Below are 27,215 nucleotides of genomic sequence, written 5' to 3'. Positions count from 1 at the left end.
CCCGCTTCCGGTCCCCGTGCCTGGCCGGCCTGGGGGCTCGCGCCAGGGGCCGCGCGGGGCCAGGGCGCCTCCCCGGGCAGCCCCCGCCATGGAGCCGCGGCTGCTGCGGGCGCCTGTCACGGCCCTGCGGTTCGTGGGGGGAGCCCGGCTCGTGGCAGGTGGGGCCGGGGGAGGGGGGGCCGGGCACCCCGGGGGGAGAGGAGTGAGCGGGCCGGGGGAGGGGGGGGCCGGGTACGCCGGGGGAGGGGGAGAGAGGAGCGGGGGGGGGGGCTGGGTACCCCGGGGGGGAGAGGAGTGAGCGGGCCGGGGGGGGGGGCCGGGTATCCTGGGGGGAGAGGAGTGAGCGAGCCGGGGGAGGGGGGGCCGGGCACCCCGGGGGGAGAGGAGTGAGCGAGCCGGGGGAGGGGGGGGCCGGGTACGCCGGGGGAGGGGGAGAGAGGAGCGGGGGGGGGGGCTGGGTACCCCGGGGGGGAGAGGAGTGAGCGGGCCGGGGGGGGGGGGGAGAGAGAGAGGAGCGGGGGGGGGGCTGGGTACCCCGGGGGGGAGAGGAGTGAGCGGGCCGGGGGAGGGGGGGGCCGGGTACGCCGGGGGAGGGGGAGAGAGGAGCGGGGGGGGGGCTGGGTACCCCGGGGGGGAGAGGAGTGAGCGGGCCGGGGGGGGGGAGAGAGGAGTGAGCGGGCCGGGGGAGGGGGGGCCGGGTACCCGGGGGAGGGGGAGAGAGGAGCGGGGGGGGGAGAGGAGTGAGCGGTCCGGGGGAGGGGGGGCCGGGTATCCTGGGGGGGGGGAGAGGAGTGAGCGGGCCGGGGGAGGGGGGGCCGGGTACCCGGGGGAGAGAGGAGCGGGGGGGGCGGGTACCCCGGGGGGGAGAGGAGTGAGCGGTCCGGGGGAGGGGGGGCTGGGTACCCGGGGGAGGGGGAGAGAGGAGCGGGGGGGGCCGGGTACCCCGGGGGGGAGAGAGGAGCGGGCCGGGGGAGGGGGGGCTGGGTACCCGGGGGAGGGGGAGAGAGGAGCGGGAGGGGGGAGGGGGAGAGAGGAGCGGGGGGGAGAGGAGTGAGCGAGCCGGGTACCCCGGGGGGGGAGAGAGAGAGGAGCGGGGGGGCCGGGTACCCCGGGGGGGAGAGGAGTGAGCGAGCCGGGAGAGGGGGGGCCGGGTATCCTGGGGGGGGGGGAGAGGAGCGGGGGGGCCGGGTACCCTGGGGGGGAGAGGAGTGAGCGGGCCGGGGGAGGGGGGGCCGGGTACCCGGGGGAGGGGGAGAGAGGAGCGGGGGGGAGAGGAGTGAGCGGGCCGGGGGAGGGGGGGCCGGGTACCCCGGGGGGGAGAGGAGTGAGCGAGCCGGGAGAGGGGGGGCCGGGTATCCTGGGGGGGGGGAGAGGAGTGAGCGAGCCGGGGGGGGGGCCGGGTACCCGGGGGAGGGGGAGAGAGGAGCGGGGGGGGCCGGGTACCCTGGGGGGGAGAGGAGTGAGCGGGCCGGGGGAGGGGGGGCCGGGTACCCGGGGGAGGGGGAGAGAGGAGCGGGGGGGGCCGGGTACCCCGGGGGGGAGAGGAGTGAGCGGGCCGGGGGAGGGGGGACCGGGTACCCGGGGGAGGGGGAGAGAGGAGCGGGGGGGAGAGGAGTGAGCGAGCCGGGTACCCCGGGGGGGGAGAGAGGAGCGGGGGGGCCGGGTACCCCGGGGGGGAGAGGAGTGAGCGAGCCGGGTACCCCGGGGGGAGAGAGAGAGGAGCGGGGGGGCCGGGTACCCCGGGGGGGAGAGTGAGCGAGCCGGGAGAGGGGGGGCCGGGTATCCTGGGGGGGGAGAGAGAGAGGAGCGGGGGGGCCGGGTACCCTGGGGGGGAGAGGAGTGAGCGAGCCGGGAGAGGGGGGGCCGGGTATCCTGGGGGGGGGAGAGGAGTGAGCGAGCCGGGGGAGGGGGAGAGAGGAGCGGGGGGGGCCGGGTACCCCGGGGGGGAGAGGAGTGAGCGAGCCGGGGGGGGGCCGGGTACCCTGGGGGGGGAGAGAGAGAGGAGCGGGGGGGCCGGGTACCCTGGGGGGGGGAGAGGAGAGAGCGAGCCGGGGGAGGGGGAGCCGGGTATCCGGGGGGGGGGGGCCGGATACCTTGGGGGATAAGCTGGGAGAGGGGGGCTGTGCACCCCGATGGGGGAGGGCCTGGGTACTCTGCGGAGGGCTGGACGGGGCGAGACAGGCCTGCGTATCCCAATGGGGCGACCACAGAGCCACACACATGGTGCCTGTCAGCCCGGGGCTGCACTGTTGGGCTGGTCAGCACGTGTCTGGTGCTCGCCCGCCCTGGGTGCAGCTCATCCACCGGCCCTTCCTGGGAACGTTCAGCCCTGCATCTCCTCCGCCATGCCAGGCGTCTCCTGCCGGCTGCTGCCTGCGGGACCCCTCTGTCGCATGACTGCCGACAGACAGAAAGGCCTCTGGCAAACAAGGGGACATTCCGGTGCAGCCTTCGCTGCGGCACCAACTGCTGCTGTGGAGGGACGGGGCGCCCGGTGCACTGGCGGGTGCTGCGCCGGCCCAGGGAGGGCACTGCTGGGAAGGGGGATAACTCTGATCACTTGCTGCCTGTTAGGTGAAGGACCCAACGTGGTTGTGTACAGCCTGGATGCTGGCGGCGGAGCTGCGGGGAGCCATTGGCAGAGGGTGCTTCGGAACCATCGTATCCACGGGATCAAGGAGCGGAGGAGTCCCTCCTCAGAAGCTGAGCAGAGGACTCTGGCTGTCTTTGGGGGCAAAGGTCTCATTGTCCTGGAGCTGTGTGCACGAGGGAAGGAAGTGAGTCTAACTGAACTCTGCCAGCTCTGTGAGCTGCACGACTGGATATGGGATCTGCAGTGGTTGGCAGGCAGCACAGGGACCCTCACTCACGTTGGGTTAGCCCTTGGCCATAATTCTGTGGCACTGTATGACTATGCCAGTCACAGGACCCTGCGGGAGGTGCACTGCGAGGAGAAGTGCATCCTCTACTCTGCTTATCTGGTTGGAGACAGCTGGAATGAGCTGGTGGTAGTGGCTGGCACAGTCTTTAACCAGCTTGTGGTCTGGCGCGTGGCTGACGGGAGCAATGAAGAAGCAAGGATAAAACCCCAGAGGAGGGTCAGTGGACACGACGGAGTCATTTTTAGCATCTGCTACTTGAAGAGCAAAGGCATATTGGCCTCAGCCTCGGATGACCGGAGCATTAGGGTGTGGGATGTTGGGGACCTGCAAGCACCTCGTGATCCAGTGCGCTGTCTCCTGGTGTGTTATGGCCACCAGTCAAGGGTGTGGTCTGTCAGGCTGCTGAGTGACTATCTCATCAGCATCGGGGAGGACGCTGCCTGCATTGTGTGGAACTACAATGGAGAGGTTGTTCAGAGCTTCAGAGGGCACAAAGGGCGCAGTATCAGGGCAGTGGCTGTCCATGAGGCACGGGGCTGGGTGGCCACAGGTGGGGCTGACACTGGGGTTAGACTCTGGCACATTAGAGGACCTGAACCCAATGGGAATGGCCTTGTGCAACTAAACTTCAGCCCGCCCCATAGGAATGGATCCCCCAAGGCCATAAAGCTGGTAGACGCAAGCCAGCTCCTCGTGATGACTGATGCGGGGGCCATCTACAGCTACGACTTGGCCTCTAAACGCTGGGCTTTGGTCATGGAGGATGCAAACTATCAGTCCTACTGTCTCCTGGAAGTTGTGCAACTAGCCAACGGCATCGTGCTATGTGCCATGGGCAATCTGACGGGGCATGTCAAAGTCTTTCCCCTCTGCTGCCCCACAGAAAGTGAGGAGAAGAGGCTGTATGAGGGGAAGGTCCACAGCCTGAGCTGGGCCGCATGCCCACGTGGGGATCCCAGCCAGCATGTGCTCTTTGCCTCTGGCCCAGGGGGTGTTCTGCTCTGGCTGGAGGTCTCATGCTGCTCCTCCGGACGAGTGGCTTCCGTGGTGGAGAAATGTTGCTATCTCTTGCCAGTCTGCAGGCACAGGTGGCATACAAGCGTGGCCTTCTTGCCCGAGGAGGGGCTTTTGGTCTGTGGTGACCGCAGGGGCTCGCTGCTGCTGTTTCCCTGCAGCACTGCTCTGGGATCTGCCTTTAGCATCTGTTCTGTGCCAGGACAAGGGGATGCTGCTGATGACCCTGTGGGTCATGGTTTGGTCTGTAAAGACTCCGGTGACAAGCCAGGTTTGATTTCTTCCCAGGGGGAAGGAAACCGCCCCGTTCAAGGTCCCATTTCCCTGCTCTTTGGGCTTCATGGGAAGCTGGGTGTGACCTCAGTGACCTGCCATGATGGCTTTGTTTATAGCACGGGCAGGGACGGCTGCTACCGCCAGCTGCGAGTGCAGGACCGGCAGCTGCAGGTGCTCAGGAAGCTGAAGCCATGCAAAGGGCTGGAGTGGATCGAACAGCTGCACTTCACCCCTGGTGGGAACCTGCTGGTGCTGGGCTTCCATGCAAGCCACTTTGTGCTGTGGAGCTCCCAGACCAACGAGAAGCTGCACTGTGTGCCATGTGGCGGGGGTCACCGCTCGTGGAGTTACGGCCGCTGGCTTGCTTCCGAGGTCTTTGCTTACATCAAGTCTGGGGACGTCTTCGTCTACCAGAGCCGGGGCGGGCCCAGCAGGCAGCACCTGCTGAGGGAGCCTCTGCATGGGCGGGAGTTGACATGCGTGCGGCATGTGGGCACAATAAGGACCCGCGGGTGCTGCCCGGTGGATATCCTTGTGACCAGCAGTGAGGACATGACTGCCAATGTGATTGCCGTCAGCGAATCATCCTATTCATTGGCTCCACTCGCAGCCATCAGCGACCACATCTCGAGCGTGAGAGCTCTGGCCGTGGCCAGTGGCAGTTGGCAGGAGGAGACAGCCACCTGGTCTGCTCTCCTGTTCTCTGCAGGGGGCAGGGCTGAGATAGAGTGCTACAGGCTCCTGCTCAGCTGTGACCACGATGCCAGGAGTGGCGTGGCCTGCCAGGTCGTCCACGTGGCCTCCCACCAGCTGGACGAGCACTGGGATCGCATGAGGAACAAGCACCGAGTCATCAAGATGGACCCGGAAACCAGGTAACACCCCGGCATTCCCCAAGGAAACAGGGATGTGGGCTGGGGCCACATGGGGAGCTAGTTCCTGCCAGGGCACTGGAGAGAGAGCCTGAGACCCCTGCAGTCCTCAGCCCTTCAGGCCAGGCAGGAGCTCTGCTGATGCTGAGGCTTCAGGACGGCTGAGCCCTACTCCCCTCTCTCCCCCACCCCAGTCACATAGCTGAGGGCCCAGCTGAAAAGGGACTTTGCCCTCCTGTCCTAGAGAGCTCACCCCATGTCCCTCATACCTCCGGTCGACCTGGAGATTGCCAGGCTGGTGGGATCTGCCTCGCAGTCTGCAGATCAGGGCAGGGCTCTGCTGCTCTCAGTGTGGAGGCAGGGACTAGGGTGTGGATCAGTCCCTACTGTTGTCTCCTCTGAGAGGCGAGAGCTATGCAGTGTGTTGTGCTGGGGCTTGTAGTCAAGCTGTGGGGCTGCCCTGTGGTGCCCCGCCACAGGATTGGCCATCTGCCTGTCCTGTGGAGACTAGCCAATGGGCTGACTGGTTGCTGTGTTTGCTCCAGGTACATGTCCATTGCAGTTGTGGCTGGTACTGATGAGTCCTGCCTATTCTTGGCTGTCGCTTGCAGTGATGGATCTGTCCGGTAAGGAGGAGTCTCAGCTCTGATCCCAGAGACCTGCTTTCCCCCAATGGGCTGTTCCAGCTTGCCAGGGGAAGGAGACGCAGTGTGATCCAGAGAGGGAGCAAAGCCCTGGAGGAAGAGATGCAAAAACAGCTGATCCCCTGGTCTTCCTAACTCCTCCTGTGTGGAGGCAAGGGCTGGAAAGCGCTCCTCCTTCCCCAACTGCTCCCCTCCTCTCTGAGTTGGGAGAACATACCCTGAATCTAGACAGAGGGGCAGGAGAATGGGCGCCCGGGCAGAGCTGCAGTGAAATCTGTGCACCCCCGCTCCCTTGCCCTGACTGCCTTCCCCTTGCTGCTACTGCAGGATCTTCCTGATGCTGGAGCCTGCTCAGAAGCTGCTGCTTGTAGCCGAGTCTTTTCACCACCAGCGCTGCGTCCTGAAAGTGGAGACGTTTACGCACAGGGTAGCGGGAGACAGGAGGTGAGCACTGTTTGCACTGTGCCGCATCGGACATCCCTGCAGTTAGATGGGGAGAGATGGTTTCAGCTGTGATTGGAGGAGAGCAGACGAAGAGGAGGGGTACAGGGAGGCTCATGCCCCCTGTGACCAGCACCCCTCACCCACAGGATAGCTTTGCCCCGGGTCTTGGCCTCCAAACCTCCCATCTGAACTGGGGAATTAATCCTAGCGGAGCTTGCACGGGTAGGAGCCAACGTGGTCCCATATACTCCGTCCTGCAGGGATCTAGGGATGCTTTGTGTGCAGATTGCGCTGGCCTGGCAAACCTACCCTCACCAGCAATCCAGGGCTAGGACAGCTGCAGGCCTCAGCCGCACTGTGACTGCTCAGGGTGCTATGGCTCTGTGGTCAGATTAAACGCTGGAGACCGGAGCAGCCTAGATCCAAGGGTTTGCTCGCTGCAGGGACTGGACTCGCTGCAGACTCCCCCACTGCGTGCCACCCAGGGCAGCTGGTTTGTGCACTGAACCTCGGGGCCCAGGAATCTAGACTTAGTTCAGCCAGGAACCTGCCCCAATGTATTTGGTTTCCCAGGAGACACTTCCTGTGCAGCGCTGCCACTGATGGGAGTATTGCATTCTGGGACATGACTGCCACCATTGAGCATGCTGCAGCCGCCCTGGAGTTGGCGAGTGGAGAGCTGCAGCCCCTCGGTAGGTGTTTCCCCAGCTTTCCTGACTGCACTGATTGCTGGAAGTGTCCCCTGGGGCTCTCTGCAGCTAGTGCCTGGGACTGCCTCCCAGGGACACCTCCAGGCAGTCATGGCAGCAGCCACTTTCCTTTGCAGCGGAGGTGTCTGTTGCTGCGTGCCCTTGGTTGTCATTGAGCTCTTCTTTTCTCAGCTCTGGGGGCCCCGTCCCTGGCTGTCCAGGCTCACAGCTGTGGCGTGAACAGCCTCCATGTTCGGCAGACAGCGGCAGGACGATACCTTGTGGCCAGTGGCAGTGATGATGGCTCCATCCACATCTGTCTCATTGCTGTGGATACAGCCCTGACTGAGCCGTCCCCCTCCCTTCCTTGGCACATAGTGCCCCTTGGAGCCAGTGCTGGGGCTCGCATTCTCCTGCTGGAGGCGTTCTCAAGGCCATGTGCCCATGCGGCCCATGTGACAGGACTCAGGGTCTTGCGGCCAGACCTGCTGGTCTCCGCCTCCGTGGACCAGCGCCTGACGCTTTGGCATCTACGCAAGGACAGCCTCGTCTTCCTGGGCAGCAGGTTCTGCCACGTGGCAGATGTGGCTGAGTTGGATTGCTGGGGAAGCGAGGAGCGGGGCTATGGCTGTGTGCTCTGCGGGCAGGGCCTAGAGATTGTCTGGTGCATGGCCCGAGCGAGTCCCCAGCAGCTCCGTTCCTCCAGGGCTTTGGAATAAAGGGGAGCACATGGCAAGGCCTCAGCTGCCTTATTTGGTGGGGGGTGGGGTGCCTGCTTGCCACAGGAACCGCAGAGCCTCCATAGCCCTCTGCTTCCATTGTCCCCAGCTGGGAGAGGGGGACCAGGCCTCTAAACCCTCTCTCCAGCTGGCACCCCATCCTGCCGCTTCACCCTGGCCCTAGTCCCCGGGGAGCTGGCATGTCAGCCGAGGATGCATCTCAAACACTGGCAGTTCCTTGTGGGCAGAGCAGCCTGGGAACCCAGCAGGGCCTTGCCCAGGTCCCCCCCCAGTGACCCTAATAACACTTGGCTGTTCTGGAGCCCCGTAGCCCAGGGGTCTCCAAGCCCTTGACATGCTGATGAAGCCCCACACTGCTTGGGAGCTGGAGCAAGTCAGCTCAATCCCGGTGTCCCACATAGGAAACTGAGACATGGTGTGGGAGTGACGAGCAGGGACCCACAGAGCTGAGAACAGAACCCAGGCTTTGTGACACCCACTGACCTGCTGTACCCACCGCTGCACTTCTTCCCCTGCCTGCGTAGACTCGGCATGTTGTGTGCTGGCTGGCTGCTCAGCTCCAGGATGTGGGGTGACCGTGGATGTTCAGGGGCTGCCTGGCTTGCCTGTGCCCGGCAGCATGTCCTGACTGCAGAGCCCTTGGAGGGGTCCCACTGCTGGGCGTCAGGGCATGTCAGTGCCTGACAGCACCGCCTGGATGAAGGAGACATCCTAGCCCCAGGCTGAGATGGGCAGCTGCTGGGGAACCCACTAACAGGGCGCAGGGCCCAGCAGACCCCCTGAGCGCCACTGCACTGAGCAGTTCTGTTCCCCATCCCCAGGCTCCTCCGGTGGGTGGTGCCTGCACGTTTCCCCGTGCCCGGGAGGTTTGGGGCCAACGTGCTTGCGCTGGGACTTGCCGAAGGAGATGCTTTGTGCTGCTGTCTCCTCTCCGGCTTGGGCTCAGTAGTTCCAGGCCCTGCACCCTGGGCTGGCTGCGGTTACCTGCTCCCCGAGTGCCCCAGGCATATTGCATAGCTCTGGATTGCAGTTTGGAGAGGCTGTGCCAGGCCCTTTGGTGCAGCCCAGCTGTTGTGCACGGACAGCTCTGTGGCCCTTGGGCCAGTCCACTCTGGTGAGCTGCTGGTCTGGCTGTGAAGTGGGGTGAGTTGAGGGGAAGTGAGCAGCACAGAACGAGGGACACTGCACCTCAGGGGGAGATGGCCCATGCGCTGCTCTGTGCCCTCACAGCACACTAGCCTGACATTGACCATCCAGGGAGACAGGGCAGAGCCCGAGTGACCTTCCAGAGGTGGCTCTTCAGGAGAGCAAAACAAAGGACAGCCCCTGGAGGAGCCTAGGCAGGCACGGAGGCTGCAGGCAACAGGCACACTGTCCTCCGTGACCAGTGCAGTTGGCTGAGGGTCAGCACTGCCCACAGCAGGAGTCACCAGCTGGCCGTGACCCTATCCTTGGGGAGGAGCCAGGGGCCTGGGAGAAACAGGGAAGATGGTGCCAGGGGACCAGCTGGCCAGGCCAGGTACAGCGTTGTCTCAGTGCCAGGGCACCTCCCTGGGAGCTGCACGGGCTAGTGTTTGACTGGGGGAGTCTTGTGTTCCTTGGGGCAGGAAAGCTGCAGCTTCTCTTTCTCTCACGCTGGTACTGACGGGGCTCGGTAGAGGCAGCCCAGCCAGTGCCACGCTGACTCATGTAGAGCCCAGGGTCTCCGCTCGCTGCTGGGTCCACAGCGTGCCTCAGTTGCTGCTGAGCCCGCCAGGCTGCGCTGGGCTGACAGGTCTGGACTAGCGGGATTACGGAGCATGGGCAGAGCTGTGCAGGCATGGCAATGGGGGATGGGCCTGAGGCAGAACTGTGGGTGGAGGCTTAGAACTGGAATGGCGGGGGGTCTGGAGCGGGGTGAGGTGGAGCTGGGGGCCCAGGACTGGAATGGCGGGGGGTCTGGAGCGGGGCGAGGTGGAGCTGCGGGCCCAGGACTGGAATGGCGGGGGGTCTGGAGCGGGGCGAGGTGGAGCTGCGGGCCCAGGACTGGAATGGCGGGGGGTCTGGAGCGGGGCGAGGTGGAGCTGGGGGCCCAGGACTGGAATGGCGGGGGGTCTGGAGCGGGGCGAGGTGGAGCTGCGGGCCCAGGAGTGGAATGGCGGGGGGTCTGGAGCGGGGCGACGTGGAGCTGGGGTCCCAGGCGTGGAATGGCGGGGGGTCTGGAGCTGGTCGAGGTGGAGCTGCGGGCCCAGGACTGGAATGGCGGGGGGTCTGGAGCGGGGCGAGGTGGAGCTGGGGGCCCAGGACTGGAATGGCGGGGGGTCTGGAGCGGGGCGAGGTGGAGCTGGGGGCCCAGGACTGGAATGGCGGGGGGTCTGGAGCGGGGCGAGGTGGAGCTGCGGGCCCAGGAGTGGAATGGCGGGGGGTCTGGAGCGGGGCGAGGTGGAGCTGGGGGCCCAGGACTGGAATGGCGGGGGGTTAAACAAGAAAACAGCACTTGCTCCATAACAATCTGTATTTGGATCCAACACCAAGGCTGCTGGCCCCCTCGGGGTAGGGGCAAGCGACCCTGGGGCCAGTGGGGACCTCAGCCAGTTCAGAGCAAAACAGTCAAAAAACCACTTGTTACAACACAACTAAGGCTGAGGTCTGGCCTGCTGGGGTGCCCCACTCCACCCCTGGGGGCGGGGGGCTCATGGCAAGGCAGGCAGATTCTGAGGGGCTGACGGGCTGGGACACGGCCTCTCCTGCTCCTGGGCAGTTTGTGGCAGGAGGCCAGCAAGTTTGGCATCAGTGGCTAGGAGGCAGAGCCCATGGCCAGGTGCCAGCAGAGCCACTGCCTCCTCCCCAGCACTAGCAGTGGGAAGGGCATTTAACCCCTTCTGTTCCACAACAACCAGCCCCTCCAGATAGCAACTAAACCTGGGGGGAACCCCTCCCCCACCCTCTAAAACAGGGTTAACCCTTTAACTCCGAACAACAGCTTCAGACCAGACTCTGCCCTCCCCCTGTGCTACCGTTTCGGCACTAATGTGTGGTGCCCGCAGGACTCAGATCTGGCTGAGAGGAGGTAGGTGGAGGGTAGCCAGGGCCCTGTGGATCACGTCTCTCACTCCTCTCATCAGCTGTAGCCGAGCAAACATCTGGCTGAACAAATGAGGCAGCGGCTCCTGGAAGAGAGGGGGCAGCAAGTGAGAGCAGAGGCTGCTGCTTCCCTGTGCTCCAGGGGCAGGGCTCCCCGCAGCTCCTGCTCAGTGTAGGGAGGGCTTCCTAGAGTCCTTCCTCCTTTCCTCTCCATGCTCTCAGCTCCCCTGCTGGATGGGGTGCCCTTCGCCACATGGTGCTGAGGCCACTGAGAGCTGGGCAGGGGAAGCGTGCCCTAGCCAGCAAGCCAGGCTTTCCTAGCTGGGCACCCCTGTTGGTACATTGCCATCCCATTAGCTTCCCACAGAGGGGCATGGCCAGTTGGGCCCTGGAGCCTGCAGGGGGAGGGTGCTGCTCTGGCTCCCTGGAGAGAGCAGCTACTGTGGGAGGGAGGGCAGGCTGTTTCCCAGGAGGGTCCCTGCTTACCCCCAAGATGTGAACACGGTTGTAGTAGGAGCTGAAGTCCATGCTCAGGTGGATCAGGAACTTGCACACCTGCCACACAAAGCAGAGCAGCTAGAGACCTTCCTTCCCACAGGGGGCAGTCAGAGACCATGTGCACACTCCCTGCTAGGTGGTCGCACAGGGACACCCATCCCACTCTGCCTAGTCGATCACCCCATCACGGTCCTGGGCACCTCTTTCCAGGCCTTCTGCCCCTACGGCCAGCGCTGCCAGGGCTGCAGCTAGCAGCTCCACGCTTGTTTCCTCCCACGCGGGGCTCCTGCTGACACCTGCTGGGTGCCCAGGGATGGGAAAGCAGCAGCGGCCCCCAGAGGAGGTGCTGTAGGGAGCAGCCTGGGCTCAGTCCCAGCAGAGAACCACAATTACAGGCTGGCTTGCACAACTGCTTTGAAGTGCCAGTGGAATAAACATCTGGGAGAAGCCCTGCAGAACAGGCAGCAAGCCCCCCCTGCCTGTAACAGCAGTGGCCAGGGCCCCACAGTCACCCACACCTGCACAGCACCCCGGGCCTGGCCAGCTCAGCAGAGAAGCCATGGACTGAGTGGGCCACAGAGCATGAGCTCCTCTTGCTCCCAGCAAGGCAGCTTGTGCTGCTGCCTCCATTGGACCTGTGGCCAGCCTGCCTCTGCCTGGGATCATTCACTCTCCATGCTGTTGAGGCGGCTGGTCAGACTGCTGGGGTTATCTCCTCTCGAACAGTCCCCCTGGGGCAATGCCCTGGAGGCAGACACGAGGAACTAGCTCCCTGTTCTCCACCGTTGTCCTTACCAGCAGGGCCCTGCCCCTCCACGCTGCTAGGCCTGTCAGCCTGGGACACCCATTCGTCCCTCTCACTGCTGCCCTGTAATCGCAGTCGCTGTCCCTCTTCCCCCCTCCCGCCCCGAATTAACGTGTAAGGATAGCATGCTCTCCTCCTGCAAACCCCCCTCCTGCCGAACACAGCTGTGCCGGCAGCAAGGGCTGCAGCTGTTTGGAAGAGGGTTATTTAGCAGCAGCCAAGCTCACTTGCTTACTCCTCCCTGCACCTCCTGTTTGCCAAACTAATTTGCAGCTTGTGTTAAATCAGACGTAACTCTACAGGGCTCAGCAGGCCCCGTTCTAACTGGGATGTCTAGGCCTTGGCTGTCTAATGAATCTCTTCAAGAACAGTGGCTATAGCGCCAAAGCAGCCCTCTCTAGTGCTCCACAGACAACCTCCAAACCTCCAGGGTGATGCCAGCCAGGAGCAGCCCTCGCACCCGCCTGGGGCTCTGTCCCCAGTAAGCCAGCTTGGCCAGAGCCCTCATTGGGGGGTAAGAGCCTGCAGATCCTCCCAGCACTCAGCCTCACTGCTCTCACCGCCTCAGTGCTGGCTGTGATTCGAATCCCTTTGCTGGAGAGGGGCAGTTGTGCTGACTGGCTCAGGGTCTCTGGGAAGGGAAGGATGTAGTTGAACAGCAAAAGCCATTCACCCTATGGAAGGAACACAAATGTCAGTCACCTCCCAGCAGCCTCCGGAGCTCTCTCCCCTCACCCCTTGGCCAGCTCAGGTAGTCCCACTGGACTGGAAGCCAGGGCGGGGGAGGACAGCTGTCAGGCCCAGTGATGGTTCTCCTGGGAGCCAGTCTGAACTCTGGGCTGTCTGAGATTCCAGTGGCCCAATGGATCAGACCCTCCCACATGCTCCTGCTAAACTGCCTGGGCCCTTTCCGAGGGGGGCGTGCAGGAGGAAATGACTGTGGGGCAGAGTGAGGATAAGCTTGATTGGCAGCCCCTCCAGCCATGGGTCCCAGCCCTTGCCCTTGCCCACTCACCTCTTCTCTGAGCAGGGAGAAGTTCAGTTCTGATGCTGGGGGGAAGGCCGGGTATGCACCTGGAATAAAAGTTCAGAGCCCGGTTACGCACCTGTGGCAGCAGAGATCTGGGGAAGAGCCAAGATTGGCAGCAGCTCAGAGATGGGCAGGGGTTTGATACCTGGAGACACCTAGCATAAAAGATCGTTCCAAGCAATCGAAGCTGGCTCAGTCACATCATCCATTGCTTTTGTCACAGTTTCCAGCCCGCTGCAGGGGGAAGACCTCCCCTGCACCTTCCTGCCGTGATGCTAGGGCCGTTGGCCTGAATGCTGTGCTTGGTGAGTGGGCTGGGCCTGCCTGAGCTGCTGGACCCCACCCCTTGGAGCGGCTTTGTCAGACAGTTTGTCGCAGGTCCACAAAGACCATCCACAAAGGATTTTCCCTGCCTTCTGGATCAGTCAGACCAAAGGCTACGAGTCCATACAGCCTGAGCCCCTGGAACCTCTGGGGGGCTCTGACTAGCAGTAAGGCCCAGCCTGGCCAATTGCTGCCGTCGCTTCCAGGGGGTCACTCACTGAATCAGTCTGGGGCTAATCTTGCTCAGCAGTGGCCCGAGCTGAGCGGAATGTCCTGCCTGCAGCTGATCAGACAGGCAGTCCTGGCACTCACCTTGCTCCACAGCTTGCTGGTAAGTTTTGAAGAGCGTAGCAAGCCGAGCGCAGTTGTACATCACAAAGGCTCCACTTTTCGTTCCCTTTGTGGAGATGCTGCTGTCCTCCAGGTCAAGGATAATCTGAAGGCGGAAACCAGCTCCGTTCCTCTCTCACTTTTTCCTCAGTGGTCCGCCCAGCAATACCTACTTCCTCCCCATTCTCATGAGCCCTTGCACCACTTCCCCTGGTGGCATCTGACCCTGGCCTTCTCTTGGAAGAAGGAGAGTTGGGCAAGTACCAGGTTGCATCTAGGCCCCAGCCTGGAGACCATTAGGAAATGCTTCCTCAGGGCAAATTTGCCTCAGATTTCCCCAGTCCATTCACACGTTCCAAGTAACAAGGCTCCTGTCCCTGCTTTTGGGAGACCAATGCATGGTCTAACAGCTCACTGCTAGCAAAGGATTCCTGATCATCAACCTCCATTTGCCTTTGCTTCATTTCATCCCTTTGTTTGTAGTCACACCCTGACCAATTCCTTTTCCTCCCCACGTCAACCTCCTTCGAATGCCTGCTCCTTAGCCATTTGGGAGCCCAAGGGAGAACTGTCGAGCTCTAACCTTTTCTCAGAACCCTCTCCTGCCCCATTTCTGTTACCTGTCTCCGAGTTCCCTCTAATTTGTTCCCCTCCTCCTGGTGCCAAGAGCCACACCCAAAACCGATGCTGCACTTGACTGTCAAGAGACTTGCTGTCGACTTCTTGCTCTGGGTTTATAGCTCAGAATGGCTTGTTCCACTGCAATATCGCATTAGAAGCTCCTATCTAATTTGCTGTGTGCTATCTCCTAGGTCTCTCAGGGTCAAGGCTTCCCAGGTTCTTGTATGTCTCAGAGTCCTTTCACTGAAACGTAGTGACTGTCTTTTCCCACATTTGCTGGCTGGCTGGCTGTATACGGTGGGATGTTGCTCACTCCCTGTCCCTGTAAAGCCCAGGGGCCAGAATACACAGGGATTGCCTCTTAATGACCAGGAAGGAAAAGCAACGTGGTTCCTTCGTGCGCTTACCTGACTTTGATGGGCTGTACTCAGCATTTCAAACCTGATGGCAGCTGATGTCAAGACGCTGATGATCTCAGTCCAAGAGTCATCTGCGCAGAAAACGTGGCAAAGAACATACAACTGGAAGGGCCTGGCTGAGCCCACCAGCCATGCCACCCGCTAAGCCTGCACATGGTCATAGCTGGGACATATCTCTCAGCCCCAGTCCACTTCTTGCCAGAAGAGGAGGGCATGTTGGGGGGCAGCCCAGCCGCCACCTGGGAAATGTGGGCTTTGTGAGTTTTGTGCAGGTGCAGGAGGCTGGGGTACAGCTGTGGGGGCCAGCTCCCCCTCTTTCCACACGCCATGCTGGCACTGGTTGGGCATGCTCCCCATCAGCATGCCTCAGCCCTGCCCAGGAGGCTGCCCCGGGGGCAAGAGGGAGTTTGCTGGCCATTGCTTGTGAAGTGATTGGTCTCTGCTGAGGCCCCAGCTATTAGCCTGGAGATGGTGGTTTGGATGCCTCCTCACCGGATGAACACCCATCGTGGGAATGACTTTCAGTCCCTGCTGATCTGGACTGGGAGAACCGAAAGTCAGGGCCCTGCAAATCTGCTTGAAATCCACAGACCATGTTTGCGGCTTGGATGCGGGGGTGCTACCAAAGGGCTCTGAACTCCTCTGGGAAAAGCAGGCCTGCGGCAGCATGGTGTAGGTGCTGCTGGGGAGAGAAGAGCCACCAGTGCTAGCCTCCAGCAGCTAATTCCCAGAGGCTGGGCTCTCACGCCTGTGACTTCACACACACAGCAGCTAACGTGCAGCAAGAGGAGCCGCAGGTGACGCTAGCCCTGGTGAGAGGCTGCCTGCACAAATGCAACCTGCGGGTGAGGAGACTCCAGGGGCTGCCTGGTCTCCTTGGGTCCATGAAGGCACAAGAGCAGGAGGAAGCATCCCCTGGCCAAGCAAAGGCTTGAAGCCTTACCCTGAACAAGGTCTCCATACTTCATGACCGAGGCTTCGTACATCTGGCACCTGCGGAGCCTGGGGGGAATAAATGCAGTGATGCAAGACAGCCCAGGGCTATCATCCCCTTGCCAGCTCTCAGCTGCACTTGGCACTGCCCTGGCCCATCTGAGTACAATGGCAATGCCCACCCAACAAAGCTGGGGATCAGACAGTGTCCAAAAGAGCCACCCAGCAGAAAGAGGCACTCTTATTGACTTGTAGCAATGAATCCCCCCTTGGTCACATCTCTGCCCACTCCCACTGGCTGCCAGGGTTTTGGCTCCAGCTCTGCCAGCCCAGAGAGGCTGGGCTAAGAGACCAGGTCTCGTTTCTCTTGGGCGGCAGAGTGGCAACCCAACAACCTGGGGCAGAGCTCCATGCAGCAAGGACAGCGTCAAACTGAAACCAGCTCCCTGAAATTGTTGTGTTCCTGACCAGAGACTGGACCCCTCTGCTACTGAACCAGTAGCATGGGGCGCTGATTCATGATGTGAGGGCAGCTGGACCCTCAGAGCACCACATCAAGCTGGGCCCCTCACAGGGAGTTCCGAGTGGCCTCTCTCGCCTTTCAATGGCTGAGGAAATCAGAAAGCCATTGATCAGAATCTTAAGGATGCAGACTTCTTTCCTGCCCGGGTCCCTGGCTGATGGCACTGATGCAGGGATCGGCAGAATCTCTGGCCAGAACAGAAACGGGGGCAGACAGCAGGTTGGACACACAGCTGTCCATGCCCAGACCTGCCCCTCAAAGATGCTGCAGTGAGCTGTCCATCCAGCACCAACATCCCAGCCTAGTTCTATCAGGCCTGCCTGCTTCTGTCCTCACCTCCCCACCGTGTCTTTGCAGGACAGACATTGTAAGAAGGGCTTACCCTCTCTTTCCATTTCCCACAGCATTAACCAGTGACCCCACCGCAGAGCACTAGCCCTCCACAGTGCAGAGTCAGGGCCTGCTCCTCAGGACATGAGCTGTAGCCCTGCAGGGCTATGCAGATCAGGGTTGCCGGAAGCACGGCTAATGGCTTGAAGAGGAGACTGGAAGTCAGGACACCAGCGTTCTCTTCCCAGTGCTTGCTATGCAACTTGGATTAAGCCTCCTCCTTGTCCATCCTAGCCACCTTTGTACGGTGCTGCGTGCCACTCAGAGGAGTTGGGCTGAAGAAGCACTGCGAGGGTTACAGAATATTCTACAGTGCCAGCAGCTTGGGCAGCACTTTTACAGACGGAAAAAACACCCTGATTATCAGCCACCTCAGCAGAACGCAGGGAAACGCGCTCGGTTGAACGGCTGCAGCAGAGTCCTTGCTAAGTGCCAACTTACTGGAAGTACTGGGGTGCCCCCACAGGAGAGGGGGAGTTAGCGACCTTCACTGGCCCACAGACGAGGTGTTTCTGAGAGAGAGGAGGAGAGAGTGAATCCTGGGACAAAGGAGGGGCAAACAGCTCCCTGACCTTCTGCACTTCACCAAGGGCTTTGCCCGTTCAGGCAGTATTGGGATGCGTGAAATACGGAGTATGCCAGACAGCACAGCCGTTCAGCTGTGCTTAGATCCCAGGGTGATAGGCACCACAGACCAACCTGAGCCCCAGCTCTTAATGGATGCGCCCAGACCGTTGTAATGTCACAGCTTATTCAGTCAAAAGAAACCAGCTGTGCTGTGAGTGATTCCAGTTTCGTCTACCCTCCTCCCCCCGATACCCTATCACCTTAGCATCAAGGTCTTCAGGGGCAGGGACACTGCCTTTCTTATCTGTAAAAAGAAAAGGAGCACTTGTGGCACCTTAGAGACTAACCAATTTATTTGAGCATAAGCTTTCGTGAGCTACAGCTCATGCTCAAATAAATTGGTTAGTCTCTAAGGTGCCACAATTACTCCTTTTCTTTTTGCGAAGACAGACTAACACGGCTGTTACTCTGAAACCTTTCTTATCTGTAGTGCTCAGCCAGAAGGGCAGGGGGAGGCTACAGAGGAGGAAAAGGAAGGTTTTCAAGGAGATAAGGTCTCCTTTCACCATGAGTTCTTCCTGGGGGAAATCAGAGGGAGCCATGCTCAGACACCCCTACCCCCAACCCAGACAACTTCACACAGCAGCAGAAAACACTTTCCCATCGTTGCCCTCTGCTGGGTGCTGCCATGGGAGGCAGCAATGGGGGAGTCAGAGATGTGCCTCACCTGCAAGGCTGTGTGAGGTCCCAGGTCCAACATCCTCCAGAGCAAATCCACCTGCTGCTGCTGGAACTCGCCCTTACAGCTCACCACATGCACCACCCTGCAGCAGCCTGCCGGTCCCGTGCCCTGCAGCAAAGCGGCAGCCTGGTTAGATGTACTCCCACCAAGCATAGAAAGGAGCAGGGCAGGCGCTCTGGGTTCCCTGTTTACCAGAGCAGCACAAACCCACAGGCAGCAGGGTTACTCACCGCACAGTGCAGGGCCATCTGCCGCAGCTCTGCCAGGACCCGCAGCTTCTCCTCAGTCACTGCCAAGGAGGAGGAGAGGACTCAGAAAGGGAGGTACAGGCTCTTTGCACCCTTTCTCCACCCCAGCCATTGCTGCCTCAGTCAGTGTCCTGTGGGGCTGTGACTTGCTAAAGGCTGGTGCGCCGGAACCAGGAAAGAGCAATGGGAGTGGAAAGGGGGGATTTGAGCCCAAACACCCCATATTTTCTGTATGACAATAGAGCCAACTGCAGCCTTGTGCCCACCCAGTCAGATAGCAAATGTTAAACGTGTGACGCTTACCAAGACAGACATCTAGGTTGGGGTCATAGCCCTCCAAGCTCTGCTGCGCCAGGAAGTTTTTCAAATGCACTTTATATATTACATCATCAGCCAGCCTCATCTGCCGTGGCTCCAGCCCTGGGACTGTAGCATAAGGGCACTGGCTGAGAACTTGCTTCAAGGCCAAAACATCCTCAGGAATGAATGCTGTTTCCAGCTCTGAGGGCCAGTCAACTCTCAGCTGGTGCAGAAACTTCTGGATTCCTTCATCGGGCACAGCAGGAACCAGGTGGACATTCATCCTAGAATCAGATACAAACACCATTCACCATGCATGAGCCGGTGCAACATCCAAGGAAGAGCATTTAAAGAGCTGGAGAATTCAATCCACTGACCCCTGTATTCTGAGTACTTCAGCCAAGTGGTCAGTTACTAGAATGGCTCTCAGATTGCTCAGGCTAAGCATGTCCAGGCTTCTCCGGCCCCGGAGGGGTGTGCAGTTCAGGATGATACTCTGCCCACTTGCTGCCTGGGAAGGCTTTGTGAACTCAGCAATAGAATTCAGGACCTGCTGGAAGGCAGCAGGTCTCTGTAACTGAACAGTCAGCCCCAGTGGGGTCTGCTGACAGCTCTGGAGAGGTGGTACTCCAGGGCATTTTAGTGAAATCACATCCTCTATGATGCCTTTGGGAACCTGCAAGAAGACAAGACAGACACATGAAAAGCTCCTCTCGCAGACACCTTCTTTAACACCAGTGTGCCATCTTGCAAAATTCCTCACTCTTACTGACAGAAATTAGCTGGAATCTCACCAGTCTAGGTTAGATTCATAAACTTTCAGGCAGTTACTGCAGCCCATGGTGGTAGGGGCTAGTTGTGAGCCTAGGACCCTAGTAAAAAGAAAAGGAGTACTTGTGGCACCTTAGAGACTAACCAATTTATTTGAGCATGAGCTTTCGTGAGCTACAGCTCACTTCATCAGACCCTAGTGTGGTGCAAGGGGGACGCCTGGGGGAATTCTGCGCCACTGCGCAATGTAGAATTTTTCAGAAATTAACATTGTGCGTGCAGACTTTCCTTTTCCCCCACAGAAATGGGCTGCAGTGCTGCGAGCCGCTACTGGACTCCCTAAGCCCAGCGTGCACATAGTCGATACTGCTGGGGAGAGAAAAAGGGAGCTCGAGGGTTCCTGGCAGCTGCAGTTCCCAGCACGTCCTGAGGGAATGTAGGAAGCTGTGCAATCTGGGGGTAGGGGCTTTGGGTATCTAGCCCCCACAGCTGGGCTCCAGGGTGGCAAGGGGGCAGAGGAACTGGAACTGGGTAGTCATAGGGGATTCTTTAACTCTCCAGGGGTGTGTGAATTTTTGTGTGTGCTTATATTGTTACAAAAAGAAAAGGAGGACTTGTGGCACCTTAGAGACTAACCAATTTATTTGAGCATGAGCTTTCGTGAGCTACAGCTCACTTCATCGGATGCACGAAAGCTCATGCTCAAATAAATTGGTTAGTCTCTAAGGTGCCACAAGTACTCCTTTTCTTTTTGCGAATACAGACTAACACGGCTGCTACTCTGAAACTTATATTGTTACAGACATACTTGCTGACCAGTATTTTGAAATAAATTACCAAAATAACTGAAACTGGCATGATTATGTCCTGCGATTTTGACAGACAAAATTTCCAGAGTTTTAAAATATTGTGCGCAGAAGTTTCAATTTTTAGTGCACGTTTTTCAGGGGCTGGGTGCAGCGTGCTCCCAGGAGTAAAAGGGGCTCCGTCCCATGGGCGGTGCCTGGGAATGAGACACCACAGCCAAGGTGCCCCCTGCCCTGCAACAGGGGCAGGGGGCCTCGGCCCCAAGGAATCCCCCCAGCTGCCGGGGCTGCACCTCTCGCCCCGCCCCGCGTGGCCTTAGGCCCCGCCCCGCGTGGCCTTAGGCCCCGCCCCGCGCCCACAGGCCCCTCCCTCTCCCGGCCCCGCCAGCCCTGAGCCCCTCCCCCTTCACTCTCCCCGCCTACCGGCCCCCCCGCGAACAGAGCCCGCAGCGCGGCCTGGGGGGCCAGGAAGTCGCGGGTCCGCAGGTTCCGGGCGCTGCTCTCCTTGAACCAGACGGAGGCGGGGGGGCCGAGTTCCTTCTTCAGCGCCGCGTTCAGGGCCCCCAGGGTCTCCGACACCCCGAACCGGCCCCCGCCCGTCTCCATGGGGACCGAGGCAGCTGCCGAAACCGGAACCCGCCGCCAGGGATTCGGGGGCAACGGATACTGAGCAACTTCCTGTTTGTCTAACCGGAAGTTGCGTCACACAGTCGAGCGGCCTTCTTGGATGTGGAGGCAGGTGACGGCGGCCATTTTAGGTGTGGCGGGAAGTTCCGCGGACGCCATCTTGGGTGTAGCCGGAAGAGGGCGGTTGCCATCTTGCCCGTAGCCTGTGGCGGCGGCCAGGTTAGGTCTGGGGGTAGCCGACCCGGCTGTGAGGCCCCGGCCCTGCCCCGCCCCCTCCCGGACCGTCTGGCATGGGCCTCGCCCCCTCTTCCTGGCGCCATGCCCCCCACCACCACTGGCCTGGCGTCCATCCCCCCACCGCCCCCCAGCCCTGGCCTGGCGCCCATCCCCCCACCGCCCCCCAGCCCTGGCCTGGCTCCTTTCGCGACCCCCAGCTCTGGCCTAGTGCCCATCCCCCCACCACCCCCAGCCCTGGCCTGGCGCCCATCCCCCCAGCCCTGGCCTGGCGCCCATCCCCCCAGCCCTGGCCTAGTGCCCATCCCCCCACCCCCCAGCCCTGGCCTGGCTCCTTTCGCGACCCCCAGCTCTGGCCTAGTGCCCATCCCCCCACCACCCCCAGCCCTGGCTTGCCGCCCATCCCCCCCCCAGCGCTGGCCTAGTGCCCATCCCTCCACTGCCCCCCAGCCCTGGCCTGGCTCCTTTCGCAACCCCCAGCTCTGGCTTAGTGCCCATCCCCCCACTGCCCCCAAGCCCTGGCTTGCCGCCCACCTGCCCCCCAGCGCTGGCCTAATGCCCATCCCCCCTACCCCCCCAGCTCTGGCCTAGTGCCCATCCCCCCTACCCCCCCAGCCCTGGCCTGGCGCCCATCCCTCCACTGCCCCCCAGCCCTGGCCTGGCTCCTTTCGCGACCCCCAGCTCTGGCCTAGTGCCCATCCCCCCTACCCCCCCCAGCCCTGGCTTGCTGCCCATCCCCCCCCCCCAGCCCTGGCCTAGTGCCCATCCCTCCACTGCTCCCCAGCCCTGGCCTGGCTCCTTTCGCGACCCCCAGCTCTGGCTTAGTGCCCATCCCCCCACTGCCCCCAAGCCCTGGCTTGCCACCCACCTGCCCTCCAGCGCTGGCCTAATGCCCATCCCCCCTGCCCCCCCAGCTCTGGCCTAGTGCCTATCCCCCCTACCCCCCCAGCCCTGGCCTGGCGCCCATCCCTCCACTGCCCCCCAGCCCTGGCCTGGCTCCTTTCGCAACCCCCAGCTCTGGCCTAGTGCCCATCCCCCCACCACCCCCAAGCCCTGGCTTGCCGCCCAGCCGCCCCAGTGCTGGCCTAATGCCCATCCCCCCACCCCCCAGCTCTGGCCTAGTGCCCATCCCCCCTACCCACCCCCCCAGCCCTGGCCTGGCCTGGCGCCCATCCCCCCACCCCCCCCAGCCCTGGCCTGGCGCCCATCTCCCCCCCCCCCAGCGCTGGCCTAGTGCCCATTCCTCCACTGCCCCCCAGCCCTGGCCTGGCTCCCTTCCCGACCCCCAGCTCTGGCCTAGTGCCCATCCCCCCACTTCCCCTAAGCCCTGGCCTGCCACCACCCCCCCCGCGCTGGCCTAATGCCCATCCCCCAGCTCTGGCCTAGTGCCCATCCCCCCACCCCCACGAGCGCTGGCCTGGCGTCCTTCCCACCCCCAGCACTGGCTTAGTGCCCTTCCCATCCTCCAGCACTGGCCTAGTGCCCATCCTCCCACCCCCACCCACGCTAGCCTGGCGCTCTTCCCACCCCCAGCACTGGCTTAGTGCCCATCCTCCCACCCCCATGAGCTCTGGCCTGGCACCCTTCCCACCCCCAGCACTGGCCTAATGCCGATCTCCCAACCCCCACCAGCGCTGGCCTGGTGCCCTTCCCAACCCCAGCGCTGGCCTGGTGCCCTTCCCAACCCCAGCGCTGGCCTGGTGCCCTTCCCAACCCCAGCGCTGGCCTGGTGCCCTTCCCAACCCCAGCACTGGCTTTGTGCCCATCCCCCCACCAGCACTGGCCTGGTGCCCACCCCACCCCACCCCTCAGTGCTGGCTCCCAGCCCTCCCAGTGTCCTGGTCGCCCGATACCCACCTGCCAAACTGGCTGGGGCGCAGGGTGAGCGGTGCCCAACAGAGCCGGCCTGCTCCTGTGCCAAGGGTGGAGTGTCAGACAGCCTGGGGAGGGGGCTGAGCGAGGGGAAGGACCCCCAAGGACATGGGTCTGCAGGGGGAGAGGGAGGGCACATGGTGGGGGGAAGGTCTCGGTGAGACAACCTCAGTGCTATGGGAGGGGACGGGCTGAGGGCAAAGCAGAGCCTCAGATGAGGACTGTGAACTTGATCTTCATGCACAGGCAGGGAGCCAGCAGTGGGACTCAAGGGCACAGCAGCCGAGCTGTGGGAAACAGTAGTAATTTCAGCTGCTGGCTGCTGAACAGACTGAGCTGGAGAAGGCTGGAGAGGAGGGCACCGTTGCGTACATGAGAGAGACTCATGCAGTGAGTTGTTTCAAACACAGTCACCAAATATCATGAGTTGATGGGGTTTTTAAGCTGCCCATGATCTTAGGAGTGCTAGTGTCAAAATCCTGAATTTTCCCCAATCAAAATGGCTGCCATCTGTAATTTTCAAGAGGGTTGAAGCCAAGTTGGCCTGAGTTGAAATGACCACAATTTCCCTATAGTCTTTGCATGTAGAGGTGAGGCTGCCCCAAGGGAAGATGGCCACGGCCACCATCCCATTGCTTCCAGTTAAACCGGAGACAGAATGTCTTTAGCTGGGCGGCTACCACGCCATGGCGAGGGGCCTCCTAAGGAAACCGAGGAGTTGGGAGTGTAGACTGCAGGAAGGTGCAGGGGTTGAGAGAGATTGAAGTGTGCAGGGGCATGTGGGGAGTAGGAGAGAGAGGAATAGGGATGCACGGGAAAGACTGAAATGTGTTTTTGGGGAGCCATGGTTCATGGAAGGAGATTGAGGGGCAGGTGGATCAGATGTGGGGTGCAGGAGGGAGGCTGAGGGATTGCAGTGAAATGTGGGGAGAAGCCAGAGAATGAGGGGTAGAGGGAAGATGTAGGGGCAGGGTACTGCGAAGAGAAAGGGGGAAAACGTAGGGCCAGCGTACTGGGGAAGAGGAGACAGGCTAGTGATAAGAGAGGGGGATGGAGGGGGGCAGAATAGCCTAGCTGGTCCCTCTCCCCAGGCTCAGAAGAGTGCACATGGAAACCCCTCCAAGCAGCCAATAGGAAGCCTGTATTTGTGTGTGTGTGTGAATTTTGAATGTGAAATGCTCTCACGCAATCAGTACCAGGTTTACCATGGCGCCAAGCCCATGCTCAAAAGGGGACCCAGCCTGGCCCATTCCACTTGCACTGCGCCCTGCGCTGTTGGCTCCTCTCCCCCCGCCCCGGGCCCCCTCTCACAGGCTGGGTCTCTTCCCCCCCCCCCCCCCCCCCAATAGAGAGGAGCCCTTAGGCTCTGCCGCTCTGGGATGGTTGACTGTCCGCTTCGGGCTCCTGGGGGCGGGACCTACCTCTCCCTGCCACACTGCAGAACCCGCAGGCTGGGGAAGTCACCTTCACCTGGGCACCAGCGCCAGGTGGGCAGGGCTGGGTGAGGTCCTGTGGGACGGGGCTGCTCTGTACTCCCAAGCTTCAGCTATCCTGCTCCCTAGCATTGTGCTGGGAGGGGGGAATCCCTGCTCTGCACTGGCTCCGCAGGGCCAATGAGTGCGCTTGGGGGGCAGGGCGTAGAGGAGTGTGTCTGGGGGGAGCTGTAGGGTGGTGCTGGGCAGGTGGGAGGTTTGTGTGTTTTGGAGTTCTAGGCAGTGGGAGGGTCTGTCGGGGGGCACTGAGCAGTGAGGGGGGGTCTGTATGGGTCACTGTGTACTTGTGGTGGGGCTGTGGAGAAGGACACTGGGCAGTGGCGGGTGGGGGAGATCTGTGTTTGAGGTGCTAGGGAGTGGGGGTTCTGTGTGGAGTGCTGGGCCGTTGTGGTGGGGCTGTGGGTGGGGAAGCGCTGGGCAGGGATAGTGGTGCACAGGGCATTGTGCATTTGTGGTGGGAAGGTCGGTAGGGAGTGGCACTGGGCATAGTGGGTCTGGGGGGCGCTGGGTATAGAGAGTCGGGGGGTGTTGGGCAGCAGGGCTGTGTGGCATGGCGTGGGCCTGCCCCCGAGGGGAAGGGGCACGCTGGCAGCACAGGGCTGAGCAGGCCAGCTTCTGCCGGTTTGTAAAACAGTGCCCTCGCACTGGGCTGGGTGAAGGGGGTCACCCCCACCATGCCATACCCCATTTCCCCTAGCTACCCCCTAGCTCCAGGGACCAACCTCCCTGCACCAGGCTCCATTGCCCCCATAGGGGCCCACAAATAACTTTGGTGCCGGGCCCACAAAAGGTTAATCTGGCCCTGCCCACAATTTGAGTGCAGGCAATTTGCACCTAAAGGCTCAGAATCCAGGGTGCAGATTAAAAGCCCCATTTGTTAAAACCATATGATTTTCAAAACCATCTTGTGATGTGTTGGAATCTGCTTCTGCTGTTTGAACATGTGGGGATGGGAATACTGAAAAGATGCCAGCTCTTCCACAATAGGCCGGGGCTTGTACTGCCTGAGATTGTGGAGCACAGTCCCCCGAGGGTTGGGGCTCCTTTCATAGCCCCGGTGTTCTTTCCACCTAGGGGACACACACAACGCTTGGAATTAGCATCAGGCAGGCAGTGTGTCTCTCTGAGGAGCTGACGGATTAAGACATGAAGGCCAGGCTCTTACTGGGAGGGACTGTGCTGCTCCCTTCAGATATGTCATGAATGTTGGTGTCCCCTCCCCGCCTTGAGAGAGCTGTAATGTTACTGAGCTCAGATTGCTGAATGTGGAGACACTGTCCTGTACAGACCTCAGTTGTTCAGGGTTAGGTCTGTTTCATTTCTTGCTCTTGACCGAATGGACTATCAATAGTTGGGTTCTAAGGTGCAGCAGCCACACTTGAAGTCTACCCTGTCTGATTTGGTCGGATCCTATCCATTCATTGTCATCAGTCCTTAAAAGCCTCACATGCAGGTTTTGTTAAAGGAAGATGCCAGGACACCAAAGACCAGCTGAAATGTTTTCGTCACAGATTTCGTAGACTCTAGAACAGACAGTTATTTGTTTGGATTTTGTGGTGTTCACAACTCAGAAAATTAAACAATTTGAAACTGATCAGAAACAAAAGTGAAAGGGGCTAATCAGCTTCCTTGTCCAGCTGAGAGGAATGCAATCAGCCTGTGCAACACAGGGGCCAGGAAATGGGCTTTTTTCTGGTTAATGTATTATTTATGGCGCCCAAAAGGATGCTGAGCATTTTTACAGACCAAATAACTGCCCTGAAGTCGTTGGGAGTTCGGGACATTTGGCACCTCGCAGGAGCAGGCTCTCGGAGGTTAGTGGCAATATAGGTGGGAAATATGCTGCATGTTGAAATCTGGAACTTGATAGTGTGTCTAACTTTTGGGCGAAGGTAGGTGGCTTGAATGTGACTGAACAGGTGCTGAAGTTGCTGACCTAAGAGGAACCTGCTAGCATCTGCTATGGGGACAGACACAGCTGTTGTGACCCTGACAAATCTGAGCGTGGGCTTCTGCAGCTTGGGCCTTTGACCCACTGAAGGACATGACCATGTGCTGGCCAAGTAAACCCATTACTGAAACTCCATTAGGTCTATTTCTTTCTCAGCCATAAAGGAGTTTGTCTGCAAAGAGAAACTTGCTCCAGCTCCTTCCACACACTCACAAGCCTGTTCCCTTCTCTGAGATCACTAATATTCTACACTGGCCTGTTCTCATGGGTGAGGGCAATAACTCACAGAGAGTACTGGTGAGGAGAGGGAGGCTGCTCAGGGGAGAGCCAGCACATCTCGTTAATCAGGCACGACAGGAAAGGAGATAGACAACTATCAGAATGTGTGTCAGACTCTCCATTAGATCTACACCGCTACGTTCCTCCTGGCATCATTTCAAAGGCCTGTTTATAGTCACAGAACTGAAGGCCTTAGAGCATTGTGAACAGCTAGTCTGACCTCCCAATTCCTGTTCAGCAGAACTCATTCAGTCCTGGGATGGAACTTGGGCAGCCCAAAATTCAGGCCAGTTGAAGCCCACAACTGAAGGCCATGGTCAGTGGCTGAATTTGCTCAACAGGTGGCTTCCAAAGAAGTTGGAACCACTAGAGCCACTCACCTACCCCAAAAAAACAACAGGGAGTCCAGTGGCACCTTAAAGACTAACAGATGTATTTGGGCATAAGCTTTTGTGGGTAAAAAACCCCTACCCCTCTTCCACTTCCTTCCCCTACCTCATTCTCCTCCTCCCCATGTCTCTTCCCAGTGGGCTAACAGTCTGTGGGCAGAGCAGGCCCCGTGGGGGCAGAAGGGTCACTATCTAGGAACTTTATCCATTGCTTCCCAGTGGAGGATCTTTAGACAAAGAAAGACATATATTGCCCTGTCCTAGAGGGAATAAAACTCTTAGTCCTCTGCTGCCTGTAACAATTGTTAATATGCCTAGCACTTTGATAGCTGTTTAATCTATAGATCTCAAAGTGCTTCACCAAGGTGGTTTATTTGAGCATGAGCTTTCGTGAGCTACAGCTCACTTCGCTCACGAAAGCTCATGCTCAAATAAATTG

The 27,215-nt window shown here is 60.4% G+C and overlaps 3 protein-coding genes across 8 annotated transcripts in view; 2 read left to right on the top strand and 1 right to left on the bottom strand.

Annotated features, from left to right (window-relative positions):
* Positions 1 to 13: 13 nt before the first annotated feature.
* On the top strand, positions 14 to 7,557 carry WDR6 (WD repeat domain 6). Of its 3 annotated transcripts, XM_048856409.2 has the most exons (6): positions 14 to 158; positions 2,575 to 5,047; positions 5,590 to 5,670; positions 6,016 to 6,132; positions 6,706 to 6,824; positions 7,014 to 7,557. In XM_048856409.2, exons 1-6 carry the CDS (start codon positions 89 to 91, stop codon positions 7,538 to 7,540), a joined length of 3,387 nt encoding a protein of 1,128 aa, XP_048712366.2. In that variant the 5' UTR covers positions 14 to 88; the 3' UTR covers positions 7,541 to 7,557. The 3 variants fall into 3 exon arrangements, with proteins under 3 accessions (XP_048712366.2, XP_074986280.1, XP_074986281.1); XM_075130179.1 differs by lacking the exon at positions 5,590 to 5,670; XM_075130180.1 differs by lacking the exon at positions 6,706 to 6,824 and having other exon boundaries at positions 7,014 to 7,268.
* A 2,480-nt stretch (positions 7,558 to 10,037) lies between these two features.
* On the bottom strand, positions 10,038 to 22,727 carry DALRD3 (DALR anticodon binding domain containing 3). 3 transcript variants are annotated; one of them, XM_048858588.2, is made up of 16 exons: positions 22,650 to 22,727; positions 20,355 to 20,761; positions 18,732 to 19,030; positions 18,358 to 18,638; positions 18,037 to 18,095; positions 17,792 to 17,914; positions 17,540 to 17,642; positions 17,325 to 17,359; positions 16,939 to 17,009; positions 15,595 to 15,653; positions 14,640 to 14,722; positions 13,594 to 13,717; positions 12,943 to 13,001; positions 12,488 to 12,601; positions 11,111 to 11,179; positions 10,038 to 10,710 (listed from the first exon to the last, which is right to left on the bottom strand). In XM_048858588.2, the coding sequence occupies exons 2-16, from the start codon at positions 20,535 to 20,537 to the stop codon at positions 10,591 to 10,593; spliced, it is 1,782 nt and encodes a 593-aa protein (XP_048714545.1). In that variant the 5' UTR covers positions 20,538 to 20,761; positions 22,650 to 22,727; the 3' UTR covers positions 10,038 to 10,590. The 3 variants fall into 3 exon arrangements, with proteins under 3 accessions (XP_048714545.1, XP_048714543.1, XP_048714544.1); XM_048858586.2 differs by lacking the exons at positions 17,325 to 17,359; positions 17,540 to 17,642 and having other exon boundaries at positions 22,650 to 22,723; XM_048858587.2 differs by lacking the exons at positions 12,488 to 12,601; positions 17,325 to 17,359; positions 17,540 to 17,642 and having other exon boundaries at positions 22,650 to 22,726.
* Positions 22,728 to 22,928: 201 nt separating this feature from the next.
* NDUFAF3 (NADH:ubiquinone oxidoreductase complex assembly factor 3) overlaps positions 22,929 to 27,215 on the top strand; it is a 47,765-nt gene continuing 43,478 nt past the window's right edge. For both annotated transcript variants that reach the window (XM_048858596.2, XM_048858592.2), the window contains exon 1: positions 22,929 to 23,054. In XM_048858596.2, coding sequence (XP_048714553.1) covers positions 23,050 to 23,054 — 5 coding nt within the window. In that variant the 5' untranslated portion in view covers positions 22,929 to 23,049. The remainder of the gene's footprint in view (positions 23,055 to 27,215) is intronic.

Source organism: Caretta caretta, chromosome 7 (assembly GCF_965140235.1).
Source record: "Caretta caretta isolate rCarCar2 chromosome 7, rCarCar1.hap1, whole genome shotgun sequence".
NCBI classification, from domain to species: Eukaryota; Metazoa; Chordata; order Testudines; family Cheloniidae; genus Caretta; species Caretta caretta.
This window is presented reverse-complemented; position numbering and strand designations above follow the sequence as displayed.

Coding starts and splice junctions, on each gene's coding strand:
- WDR6 (XM_048856409.2), top strand. CDS start 89: ATGGAGCCGCGGCTGCTGCGGGCGCCTGTCACGGCCCTGCGGTTCGTG. Junction 159..2,574: donor GGGAGCCCGGCTCGTGGCAG/GTGGGGCCGGGG, acceptor GCTGCCTGTTAG/GTGAAGGACCCAACGTGGTT. Junction 5,048..5,589: donor AAGATGGACCCGGAAACCAG/GTAACACCCCGG, acceptor TGTTTGCTCCAG/GTACATGTCCATTGCAGTTG.
- DALRD3 (XM_048858588.2), bottom strand. CDS start 20,537: ATGGAGACGGGCGGGGGCCGGTTCGGGGTGTCGGAGACCCTGGGGGCC. Junction 13,718..14,639: donor GTACAGCCCATCAAAGTCAG/GTAAGCGCACGA, acceptor TTCCGCCTTCAG/ATTATCCTTGACCTGGAGGA. Junction 12,602..12,942: donor TCTCCCTGCTCAGAGAAGAG/GTGAGTGGGCAA, acceptor TTCCTTCCATAG/GGTGAATGGCTTTTGCTGTT.